Here is a 13,240-nt window from a genome sequence, read left to right on the forward strand (position 1 = left end):
CAGGTTGGCTGGAGCATACATACACATTTTTCACAGGTAGAATTCAATCTCTGGTTAAAAGTAGAGGACGACAACCGGAGGACCCTTGGTCTGTGTGGTGTCTGGTTGTATAGGTGGCAGCTTTGTGGTGTGTCTGTGACCTGCATTGGTGCCACTAGTGTTAGTGGAGGGATACCTGCTACGGTGAGCTGCACGGCGGCTGTGATCTGGCCCTGCAGGCTGTTGGATGCCAGGCAGGTGTAGTTGCCCGCGTCGTCCCTCGTCACCTTTGCGAAGTGGAGCACACCGCCGGTCTGGACTACATGCTCCGGCAGCTCACTGCCATCTGCAGGGGGGAATATTAGAGATTCAGATTCACGTTTATTGTTCTACAAGTGGAGCACAGCTCTCAGATTATAGACAAACTTATTTAGAAAACACATTTACAATAGGTGTAAAAAAAAAAGTCTGAAAATCAAACTATTCCAATAAGCTTGGTAGAAACAATGGGAGTAAGAAATATGGCACAAAATCAGACTATGCCAATAAGCTAGGCAGTTATTACCATATTTGCTTACACCCATGCTATCCTTTGAGATCAACTAGAAGTGTCTTGGTACAAGGGGTAGGAGCTAAGAGTCGATTTTGGATTGGATTGAGCAACACACGACTGAGACACACACGTACAAAGACAGGCAAGGAGGTCCGCGAACACCCACCTGCTTTGGTCCACTGAATGGTGGGGATCTCGCGGCCCTTGGCAGAGCACTGCACAGTGCTCTCCTTGTCCAACTCCAGACACTGGGAGGGCTGGGGGGTGGGTGTGAACTTCAGCTTCTCTGGAGGAAGGAGACAAACGTGTTGGAGACCAAGCACAGAGTAGAGACAGACACACACGCAGACAAAGACACACACACCCCAGGGTCTCCGTCAGGAAAATTTGGCGCCGGACAAGTGACCAGGAAGACTTACATTTATCGGACATTTGATACATTTACCGGTCATCCATATGCGTTATGGCGCGTAACCCATTAGGTCTTCCAGCGCCATCAATAAATCAGCAATATTGGCCAAGAGAGAGATTTACATGTCCTTAAAAACAGCCTATAACTAATTACAAAGCACTATTTATTCCTTGTGTTTCGATGTGTAGCATATGCAAATCTGAATTTCTTTATACATGTCAGATAGGCGACTGTCTGCTATACAGATATATGCGTTCAGAAGGGGGCTAATTCGTAATTTTTTTATCAGAATATTTTTCTATAAAGACAGCCGTTATATTGTAAGATTATAGAAGTAACTCTGGTAGGCCTAAAACATTCTTCCTCAAGTTCAACTGACAGAGTCAGTTGGAGCGCCGGGGTGCACTGCCTTCATATCATAGGCCTGCAGTGTAATAGGCTACACCACCCCAAATCGTCACAAAAGCTTGTCAATGTTATTAGGGTCATATCAAAAGTAAGAAAGAAAATGTCTCAACAGAATGGAACAAAACACTTGTGAACGGGTTTAAACCTTCAAAAAGGTTTTGAACAGGCTATATTGCAGCAATGACCAAGAAAGGCTAGTGCCTACCTTACCCAACAATAGACAGCAATAGGCTAATGATATTTATTTTACAACAGGCCTACTTAAAACACATCTTAAATTAAATACAGAGCACACAATTAAAAAAGACAGATCGAACTTGCATGCTGAAATAAAAAGTATATCTACAGAAAGCTGAGAACATCCTCACACCACCAGTGACAACAGGATAGCTGTGTTTTACCTGCAATTGATTTTTAAAATGTTATACAAATCAGAACACTTTCCTTTCCCGGGGGGAAAAAATGCTCCAGGAAAAAAAAAAGCGTGGCTCGCTCGACACAGCAGCAGGCTCCAGCGAAACCAGTACAGGGGCAAGTAGGCAGACACTTTCATTACAGGAATCATGAGGATAATGCACTTCACTGTTTGTCCAAATCATAGTTTTAGCCCACTAAAAAAATAGGACGTTTTGAGTGAGGTGAATGAATGTGTAGCTCGCACCGATGCAACCAATACATTTTTTAACTCGTACAGACAAAATGAGACTAAATGGTCGCAGTCTGGAGCCCTGCCTTATAGGCTTTTCACTACTCTCTAACTTTCACTTCACTTCAATGAAAAAGGCCTCAATCTTCGTAATCAACAGTAGCCTAGGCCAAGGCTCCTCTCTCTCTCCTCAGCAGGGCAGCCCCGGACACTTTGGCCGGCTACAATTTTATTTATCGGCATTTAATTTATTTTAAAATCGTCCAAAAGCCGTCAATTACCAGCTAATGGAAACCCTGATACCCACGCATATAACATGACACTCACACACACAAAAGTTTATTTGTACACTCTCACACACATAGGACACACCACGAACACATCATGGCACTACCACACACTTGCATGCTGTCTCTCTCGCTTACAAACTCACACCTACGCATGTGCACACTCACCAAGTACGAAGACCCGGGCCCGACCTTCCACCCTCCCGGCCTCCGTCTGGCTCCGACACATGTATAAGTGGTTATCATACACCTCCACACTGTTGATCCTCAGGGTCCCGTTGGGGTACAGCTTAAAGCGAATGTCCTACAGTCAAAAGATAATGGTTTAACAATAGGTTAAAAAGGTAATGAAAGTTACAGATTGCACCTTTATGCATATTTACAGTTCTGGGCATTAAAAAGTGAATCTGTATTTCAGCACAGTAAAAAACATTGGCTTTAAAGTGAATGTAAAATGCAGCGTCAGGGGCATATTTGAGAAATGTATTTCATTACATGGATTATTGTTAAATGATTCTTAAATGAACTTAACCCTTGCGTAACACTGCGAGAGAATGTCACATTAAAAATGTCTATAACCGTATGTAAATATAAGTATATACATTGAGTGTACAAAACATGACATATTGAGTTGCACTCCCATTTCCCTCAGAACAGCCTCAATTCATCGGGGCGTTGACAAGGCGTCGAAAGCGTTCCACGGGGATGCTGGCCTATGTTGACTCCTGTGCTTCCCACAGTTGTGTCTAGTTGGCTGGATGTCCTTTTAAATATTTTGTCTAACCCATTTACCCTCTGAATGGAACACATACACAATTTGTCTCGATACTTAAAAGTCCTTTAACCTGTCTCTTCTCCTTCATCTACACTGGCTGAAGTGAATTTAACAAGTGACATCAATACGGGATCATAGCTGTCACCTGGATTTACCTGGTCAATCTATGTCATGGAAAGAGCAGGTGGTCCTAATGTTTTGTAAACTCGGTGTGTAGTAGTTCTTAGTGTATATTCCCACTTCTTTTCAGAATGATCAGGACACACAGTTCGGACCACAGGACTGACCTCGGTGGTGATGGGGATGAAGTTGCGGTACCAGGTAACCTCGGGCTGGGGTGTGGCGCGGGTGTGGCAATGCAGGTACCCAGGGAGGCCCTCCTCCAGCTGGCTGTCCTCTGGCTTTGTCACCCACTCCGGAGGGGCTAGGGGATACACGCATTTAGCATCTCTTCAAAAGTAGTGTCTACACCCAATACATTTCAGCGGGTGCAGGTCACAACAAACACCACACTCCTGGAGAGCCACAGTCCTTCAGCGTTTTGTCCAACTCCCGCCTCAACAGTGAAACACCTGGGTCGTGTTCATTAGGGCACACTAGCAATATGTTACAAAACAGAATAGTGTTTTTTTATTGGACAAGTATACATACTACCTCCCTGCTTCCCTCAATTTTAGACAATTTTCTTCCCTTTTGACCACAAATATCCTTTTCACACCATCTTGCTGACCTGATCTAAACTATACTGGTTCTGATATTTTCATTTCACATGGTGCTTTTCATTAAGGTTCCAGAGACAATTGTGGATGTGTAACCAGACCAGCTTGGTTTGTCTTGGCTCAGTAGTATGAAAAGCCTTTAGGGTCTTGGTCAGGCTTGAGGTCTATACTCACTGGCCACGGTGACGGTCAGCTCCTGCCTCCTGGTACCGGCTTTGTTCTGGCCCACGCAGGTATACAATCCTGAGTCTTCCCCCTGGGTGGGGCTGAAGACCAGCTCCAGTCCGTCCTGGTAGACCCTGCCCTCTGAGGGAACGCGTTCCCCGCCCCACTCCCACCACACATCGGGCTCCGGGTGGCCGCGAGGGGGGCGGCAGGATACCCGCTCCAGGGAGTTGGCAGAGAAGACCCGGCTCTGGCTGGGGCCCATCTCCTCGATTTCTGTAAGGGAAGGGAGTGATAGTCCATGACATCAAAAAAAAAACATGAATTAAGACCGCAAAACTAATATCTTGTGTCCTAATCATGAAGGAAATGCAGTACACCACCCAACTGTAGAGTGGAACTGTTGACCCTGCCGTGCCAATCCAGCTAAAGATAGTGCAGATTAGCGAGGGATAACATTTATTAATGGAGTTAAACTGTGACAGGGTTCAGTAAGTTAGACGTAAACTGAAGGATTCAAACAACTGTCTTGAGGCAGTGTGTCAAAACTGTGCATGCCTGTGTGTGCGCTTACCTGCTAGGTTCACGGTGGCCTCCAGAGTGACAGGGAGTCCGCGGGGCCCTTTGGCCACACATTTGTAAAGCCCAGTGTTTCTGGGTTTCACCTGGGTGATGAGCAGGGAGCCATTGTTCAACATCACCAACCTAGGGAGGGAGAGAAAGAAGGTCACAACAAAATACAGACTTCATTATGAATATACTCTGGAAAGTTGGCCAACTCAGGAAAGAGGACCCGTTGTTTGTTTTACATTTTCTGTATATTTGTACATTTTAAAAGGACTCTTGGAAGAGATACTAATAAACATTAGCGGTTTGCAGAATTCACCTCAAAACCATCCAAAACAAACATAGGTATTAGAGGTCGACCGATTAAATCGGAATGGCCGATTAATTAGGGCAGATTTTTTTTTTTGACGTGTTGCTGTGCGTTTTGTTGCCAACCTTATTTTGCTAGCTGACAACTTTACGTTTTTTACCGTTTATATTTTTGTTTTTCCCCTCACAACTTTTTTCCCTCATTCAACTTTTTCACTCCGGACGCTTTATCTGGACATGGTTCGTCAGCACCTTCAACAGCCGAAGCTAAGTAGTAACATTAACATGATGTCTTCTAATTGCAGTCGCTGTACTCATAATATACAGGAGAACGATCGCCTTATGGCGAGGATAGCTGAGCTGCAAGCCCAGCTTCAGACGCAATCGTTAGGCAAGGGTAATTTAAGTGTAGGAAAGGATGAAACAGCGTCTGTGCCACCAGTAAGTACAGATAGTAGTATAAATCCCCCCCGCACGGTCCCCGCAGCCGGACAACTTTCTCATGGCTTCTGGAGGGAAATGCTGTAGGAATGCTCAACCGGCGTCGCTCATTCAGCCGACAGAAACTTTCAACCGGTTTTCCCCATTAAGTAGCGAGTCGGAGTCTGAGGCCGAGTCTTCTCTTGTCTCTACTCCTCCCGTTACGGGGTCAGAGAAGCCGAAGCTTCCCACCATTAGCTCTGACAAATTGAAAACCCTAGTCATTGGCGACTCCATTACCCGCAGTATTAGACTTAAAATGAATCAACCAGCGATCATACACTGTTTACCAGGGGGCAGGGCTACCGACGTTAAGGCTAATCTGAAGATGGTGCTGGCTAAAGCTAAAACTGGCGAGTGTAGAGAGTATAGAGATATTGTTATCCACGTCGGCACCAACGATGTTAGGATGAAACAGTCAGAGGTCACCAAGCGCAACATAGCTTCAGCGTGTAAATCAGCTAGAAAGACGTCGGCATCAAGTAATTGTCTCTGGCCCCCTCCCAGTTAGGGGGAGTGATGAGCTCTACAGCAGAGTCTCACAACTCAATCGCTGGTTGAAAACTGTTTTCTGCCCCTCCCAAAAGATAGAATTTGTAGATAATTGGCCCTCTTTCTGGGACTCACCCACAAACAGGACCAAGCCTGACCTGCTGAGGAGTGACAGACTCCATCCTAGCTGGAGGGGTGCTCTCATCTTATCTACCAACATAGACAGGGCTCTAACTCCTCTAGCTCCACAATGAAATAGGGTGCAGGCCAGGCAGCAGGCTGTTAGCCAACCTGCTGCCAGGGCTTTTGGATCCATCATCGACTCAGTGGGTTTTGTCCAACATGTCTATGGACCTACTCACTGCCAAAGTCATACTCTGGAACTAGTTTTGTCCCATGGAATAAATGTTGTAGATCTTAATGTTTTTCCTGGAATATCGGACCACCATTTTATTACGTTTGCAATCGCAACAAATAATCTTCCAGACTCCTTCTGCCTACCCAAGGACGTCAGAGGACAAAAATCAGTTAACCACCTAACTGAGGAACTCAATTTAATCTTGCGCAATACCCTAGATGCAGTTGCACCCCTAAAAACTAAAAACATTTGTCATCAGAAACTAGCTCCCTGGTATACAGAAAATACCCGAGCTCTGAAGCAAGCTTCCAGAAAATTGGAAAGGAAATGGCGCCACACCAAACTGGAAGTCTTCCGACTAGCTTGGAAAGACAGTACCATGCAGTATCGAAGAGCCCTCACTGCTGCGCGATCATCCTACTTTTCCAACTTTATTGAGGAAAATAAGAACAATCCAAAATTTATTTTTGATACTGTTGCAAAGCTAACTAAAAAGCAGCATTCCCCAAGTGAGGATGGCTTTCACTTCAGCAGTAATAAATTCATGAACTTCTTTGAGGAAAAGATCATGATCATTAGAAAGCAAATTAGACTCCTCTTTAAATCTGCGTATTCCTCCAAAGTTTAGCTGTCCTGAGTCTGCACAACTCTGCCAGGACCTAGGATCAAGAGAGACACTTAAGTGTTTTAGTACTATATCTCTTGACACAATGATGAAAATAATCATGGCCTCTAAACCTTCAAGCTGCATACTGGATCCTATTCCAACTAAACTACTGAAAGAGCTGCTTCATGTGCTTGGCCCTCCTATGTTGAACATAATAAACGGCTCTCTATCCACCGGATGTGTACCAAACTCACTAAACGTGTCAGTAATAAAGCCTCTCTTGAAAAAGCCAAACCTTGACCCAGAAAATATAAAAAACTAAAATCGGCCTATATCGAATCTTCCATTCCTCTCAAATTTTAGAAAAAGCTGTTGCGCAGCAACTCACTGCCTTCCTGAAGACAAACAATGTATACGAAATGCTTCAGTCTGGTTTTAGACCCCATCATAGCACTGAGACTGCACTTGTGAAGGTGGTAAATGACCTTTTAATGGCGTCAGATCGAGGCTCTGCATCTGTCCTCGTGCTACTAGACCTTAGTGCTGCCTTTGATATCAACGATCACCACATTCTTTTGGAGAGACTGGAAACCCAAATTGGTCTACATGGACAAGTTCTGGCCTGGTTTAGATCTTATCTGTCGGAAAGATATCAGTTTATCTCTGTGAATGGTTTGCCCTCTGACAAATCAACTGTACATTTCGGTGTTCCTCAAGGTTCCGTTTTAGGACCACTATTGTTTTCACTATATATTTTACCTCTTGGGGATGTCATTCGAAAACATGTTAACTTTCACTGCTATGCGGATGACACACAGCTGTACATTTCAATGAAACATGGTGAAGCCACAAAATTGCCCTCGCTAGAAGCCTGTGTTTCAGACATAAGGAAGTGGATGGCTGAAAACTTTCTACTTTTAAACTCGGACAAAACAGAGATGCTTGTTCTAGGTCCCAAGAAACAAAGAGATCTTCTGTTAAATCTGACAATTAATCTTGATGGTTGTAAAGTCGTCTCAAATAAAACTGTGAAGGACCTCGGCGTTACTCTGGACCCTGATCTCTCTTTTGACGAACATATCAAGACTGTTTCAAGGACAGCTTTTTTCTACGTAACATTGCAAAAATCTGAAATTTTCTGTCCAAAAATGATGCAGAAAAATTTATCCATGCTTTTGTTACTTCTAGGTTAGACTACTGCAATGCTCTACTTTCCGGCTACCCGGATAAAGCACAAAATAAACTTCAGTTAGTGCTAAATACGGCTGCTAGAATCCTGACTAGAACCAAGAAATTTGATAATATTACTACACTGGCTTCCTGTTAAGGCAAGGGCTGATTTCAAGGTTTTACTGTTAACCTACAAAGCATTACATGGGCTTGCTCCTACCTATCTTTCCGAGTTGGTCCTGCCGTACATACCTACACGTACGCTACGGTCACAAGACGCAGGCCTCCTAATTGTCCCTAGAATTTCTAAGCAAACAGCTGGAGGCAGGGCTTTCTCCTATAGATCTCCATTTTTATGGAATGGTCTGCCTACCCATGTGAGAGACGCAGACTCGGTCTCAACCTTTAAGTCTTTACTGAAGACTCATCTCTTCAGTAGGTCATATGATTGAGTGTAGTCTGGCCCAGGAGTGTGAAGGTGAACGGAAAGGCACTGGAGCAACGAACCGCCCTTGCTGTCTCTGCCTGGCCGGTTCCCCTCTCTCCACTGGGATTCTCTGCCTCTAACCCTATTACAGGGGCTGAGTCACTGGCTTACTGGTGCTCTTTCATGCCGCCCCTGGGAGGGGTGCGTCACTTGAGTGGGTTGAGTCACTGACGTGATCTTCATGTCTGGGTTGGCGCCCCCCCCTTGGTTTGTGCTGTGGTGGAGATTTTTGTGGGCTATACTCGGCCTTGTCTCAGGATTGTAAGTTGGTGGTTGAAGATATCCCTCTAGTGGTGCGGGGGCTGTGCTTTGGCAAAGTGGGTGGGGTTATATCCTTCCTGTTTGGCCCTGTCCGGGGGTATCATCGGATGGGGCCACAGTGTCTCCTGACCCCTCCTGTCTCAGCCTCCAGTGTTTATGTGTCGGGGGGCTAGGGTCAGTTGGTTATATCTGGAGTACTTCTTTAATGGTCGGCTATGAAAAGCCAACTGACATTTACTCCTGATTATTATTTGACCATGCTGGTCATTTATGAACATCTTGGCCATGTTCTGTTATAATCTCCACCCGGCACAGCCAGAAGAGGACTGGCCACCCCTCATAGCCTGGTTCCTCTCTAGGTTTCTTCCTAGGTTTTGGCCTTTCTAGGGAGTTTTTCCTAGCCACCGTGCTTCTACACCTGCATTGCTTGCTGTTTGGGGTTTTAGGCTGGGTTTCTGTACAGCACTTCGAGATATTAGCTGATGTACGAAGGGCTATATAAAATAAACTTGATTTGATTTCAAGTTTTCATAACAATCGGAATTCTGTATTTTTTTTTTTTACACCTTTATTTAACTAGGCAAGTCAGTTAAGAACATATTCTTATTTTCACTGACGGCCTAGGAACGGTGGGTTAACTGCCTCGTTCAGGGGGAGAACGACAGCTTTTTACCTTGTCAGCTCGGGGGATTCAATCTTGCAATCTTACAGTTAACTAGTCCAACGCTCTAACCACCTGATTACATTGCACTCCACAAGGAGCGAATGCAGTAAGAAGCCAAGGTAAGTTGCTAGCTAGCATTAAACTTATCTTACAAAAAACAATCAATCATAATCACTAGTTAACTACACATGGTTGATGATATTACTAGTTTATCTAGCGTGTCCTGCGTTGCATATAATCAATGCGGTGCGTATCGTTGCTCCAATGTGTACCTAACCATGAACATCAATGTCTTTCTTAAAATCAAATACACAGAAGTATATATTTTTAAACCTGCATATTTAGCTAAAAGAAATCCAGGTTAGCAGGCAATATTAACCAGGTGAAATTGTGTCACTTCCCTTGCGTTCATTGCACGCAGAGTCAGTGTATATGCAACAGTTTGGTCCGCCTAATTTGCCAGAATTTTACGTAATTATGACATAACATTGAAGGTTGTGCAATGTAACAGGAATATTTAGACTGATGGATGCCACCAGTTAGATAAAATACGGAACGGTTCCGTATTTCACTGAAAGAATAAACTTCTTGTTTTCGAGATGATAGTTTCCGGATTCGACCATATTAATGACCTAAGGCTCGTATTTCTGTGTGTTATGTTATAATTAAGTCTATGATTTGATAGAACAGTCTGAGCAATGGTAGGCACCAGCAGTCTCGTAAGCATTCATTCAAACAGCACTTTCCTGCGTTTTGCCAGAAGCTCTTCGCTGTGCTTCAAGCCTATCAACTCCCGAGATTAGGCTGGTGTAACCGATGTGAAATCGCTAGCTAGTTAGCGGGGTGCGCGCTAATAGGGTTTCAAACGTCACTCGCTCTGAGACTTGGAGTAGTTATTCCCCTTGCTCTGCATGGGTAACGCTGCTTCGAGGGTGGCTGTTGTCGTTGTGTTCCTGGTTCGAGCCCAGGTAGGAGCGAGGAGAGGGATGGAAGCTATACTGTTACACTGGCAATACTAAAGTACCTATAAGAACATCCAATAGTCAAAGGTTAATAAATACAGATGGTATAGAGAGAAATAGTCCTATAATAACTACAACCTAAAACTTCTTACCTGGGAATATTGAAGACTCATGTTAAAAAGGAACCACCAGCTTTCATATGTTCTCATGTTCTGAGCAAGGAACTTAAACGTTAGCTTTCTTAAATGGCACATATTGCACTTTTACTTTCTTCTCCAACACTTTGTTTTTGCATTATTTAAACCAAATTGAACATGTTTCATTATTTATTTGAGGCTAAATTGATTTTATTGATGTATTATATTAAGTTAAAATAAGTGTTCATTCAGTATTGTTGTAATTGTCATTATTACAAATAAATAAATAAATAAAAAATATAAAAATAATCGGCCGATTATATCGGTATCGGCTTTTTTGGTCCTCCAATAATCGGTATCGAACAATCATAATCGGTCGACCGCTAATAGGTACACAACATGCACAAGCACACACAGCCATAGAGTGGATGTATATGGTGGAGACTGCTTTAAACTGTAATTCACATCTAGGAGACTGTACTTAGTCATCACACATCTGGTGTGTATGTTTATATCAAAAGTTTGGACATACCTACTCATTCAAGTGTTTTTCCTTTATTTTTACTATTTTCTACATTGTAAATTAATAGCGAAGACATCAACACTATGAAATAACACATGGAATCATGTACTAACCAGAACTGTATATATTATAATATATAATATATTTTAGATTCATCAAAGTAGCCACACTTTGCCTTGATGACAACTTTGCACATTCAACCAGCTTCACCTGGAATGCTTTTCCAACAGTTCCCACATATGCAGAGTACTTGTTGGCTGCTTTTCTTTCACTCTGCGGTCCAACTCATCCCAAACCATCCCAATTGGGTTGAGGTCAGGTGATTGTGTAGGCCAGGTCATCTGATGCAGCACTCTCCTTCTTAGTAAAATAGCCCTTACACAGCCTGGAGGTGTTTTGGGTCATTGTCCTGTTGAAAAACAAATGATAGTCCCACTAAGCGCAAACCAGATGGAATGGCGAATCGCTGCAGAATGCTGTGGTAGCCATGCTGGTTAAGTGTGCCTTGAATTCTAAATAAATCACTGACAGTGTCACCAGCAGGCACCCCCACACCATCACACCTCCTCCATGCTTCATGGTGGGAACCACACATGCGGAGATCATCCATTCACCTACTCTGCGTCTCACAAAGACACAGCGGTTGGAACCAAAAATCTCAAATTTGGCCTCATCAGACCAAAGGACAGATTTCCACCGGTCTAATGTCCATTGCTCGTGTTTCTTGGCGCATGCAAGTCTCTTCTAATTGGTGTCCTTTAGTAGTTTCTTTGCAGCAATTTGACCATGAAGGCCTGATTCGCGCAGTCTCCTCTGAACATGTTGAGATGTGTCTGTTACTTGAACTCTGTGAAGCATTTATTTGGGCTGCAATTTCTGAGGCTGGTAACTCTAATGAACTTATCCTCTTCAGCAGAGGTAACTCTCGTTCTTCCTCTCCTGTGGAGGTGCTCATAAGAGCCAGTTTCATCATAGCGCTTGATGGTTTTTGCAACTGCACTTGAAGAAACTTTCAAAGTTCTTGGAATATTCCGCATTGACTGACCTTCATGTCTTAAAGTAATGATGGACTGTCGTTTCTCTTTGCTTATTTGAGCTGCTCTTGCCATAACATGGACTTGGTCTTTTACCAAATAGGGCTATGTTCTGTATACCCCCCTACCTTGTCACAACACAACTGATTGGCTCAAACACATTAAGGAAGTCACACCTGTTAATCGAATTGCATTCCAGGTGACTACCTCATGAAGCTGGTTGAGAGAATGCCAAGAGTGTGCAAAACTGTAATCAAGGCAAACGGTGGCTATTTTGATTTGTTTAACACTTTTTGGGTTACTTCATGATTCCATATGTGTTCTCATAGTTGTCTTGTCATAGATGTCTTCACTATTATTCCACAATGTAGAAAATAGTAAAAATAAAGAAAATGAGCAGGTGTGTCCAAACTTTTGACTGGTAATGTATGTATGTGTATATATCAACCCAGTCTTACCGGGACTTGTTGGTGATGAGCTCATCCTGGTGGTACCACTCTTGGGTGGGAGGGGGCTCGGCGGTGAACAGGCAGTTAAGGAGGGCCTCCTCGTTCCGCATCACCACCAGGTCCTCAGGAACCACCACGGGACGAGGGAAACTCTTATCTATACAGAGGGTAAGGGGTGGGGGGGTGATAGTGTGAGTGTGTGGTATGAAGAGACTGAGAAAGAGGTATACAGTACATAAGAAAGGTCAAAGGGCTCTCTTCAGCTCTGGCTTCTATTCACTATGTTGATGCCAGTGGGGCTGGGTGTTGCTTTGCAATTAAACTATGGGGAAAACTGCAATCCCTCCTCACCTCTTCTTTATTGAATCTTTGTCCATATACACACCTATGATATTGAGGGTGAAGTTGGCATTGCTGCACACGTGCCCGGCTGGATTTTTGGCACAGCAATAGTAGAGGCCATTGTTGTCTGGGCTGGCACTGGGCAGGGTCAGAGTTCGCTCCTTGTTGTTGATCTGATGGCTCTTCTCCGGCAGGCGCACACCGTCTCTGTACCAGTGGCATGTTGGTCTGGGGGAGGAAGACATGACTACGTAATATGCATGAGTGAGTTGGCACATAAGAACAAGTGGAGAGACTGATGAATGCTATAGTGGTTAAATCAGTCCTCATTGGTGACCAGTATATTTACTTTGTAGTTTTGACTAAATCAAGTGGGCATCGATCTACATAACACAATGAAAGTCCAGTGAAAACACAAGGCAACGTGGGGACACACACGAGGCAACGTGGGGTC

The 13,240-nt window shown here is 43.9% G+C and overlaps 1 protein-coding gene across 1 annotated transcript in view; it reads right to left on the reverse strand.

Moving 5' to 3' along the window:
- Nucleotides 1-13,240, reverse strand: part of LOC139544019 (inactive tyrosine-protein kinase 7-like) — a 42,405-nt gene that overhangs the window by 7,431 nt on the left and 21,734 nt on the right. Inside the window, exons 4-11 of the mRNA XM_071350686.1 lie at nt 12,830-13,014; nt 12,454-12,601; nt 4,519-4,649; nt 3,954-4,220; nt 3,348-3,484; nt 2,454-2,589; nt 699-818; nt 176-325 (exon numbers count right to left, since the gene is read on the reverse strand). Coding sequence (XP_071206787.1) covers nt 176-325; nt 699-818; nt 2,454-2,589; nt 3,348-3,484; nt 3,954-4,220; nt 4,519-4,649; nt 12,454-12,601; nt 12,830-13,014 — 1,274 coding nt within the window. The remainder of the gene's footprint in view (nt 1-175; nt 326-698; nt 819-2,453; nt 2,590-3,347; nt 3,485-3,953; nt 4,221-4,518; nt 4,650-12,453; nt 12,602-12,829; nt 13,015-13,240) is intronic.

This window comes from Salvelinus alpinus, chromosome 2 (genome assembly GCF_045679555.1).
Source record: "Salvelinus alpinus chromosome 2, SLU_Salpinus.1, whole genome shotgun sequence".
Lineage (NCBI taxonomy): Eukaryota > Metazoa > Chordata > Actinopteri > Salmoniformes > Salmonidae > Salvelinus > Salvelinus alpinus.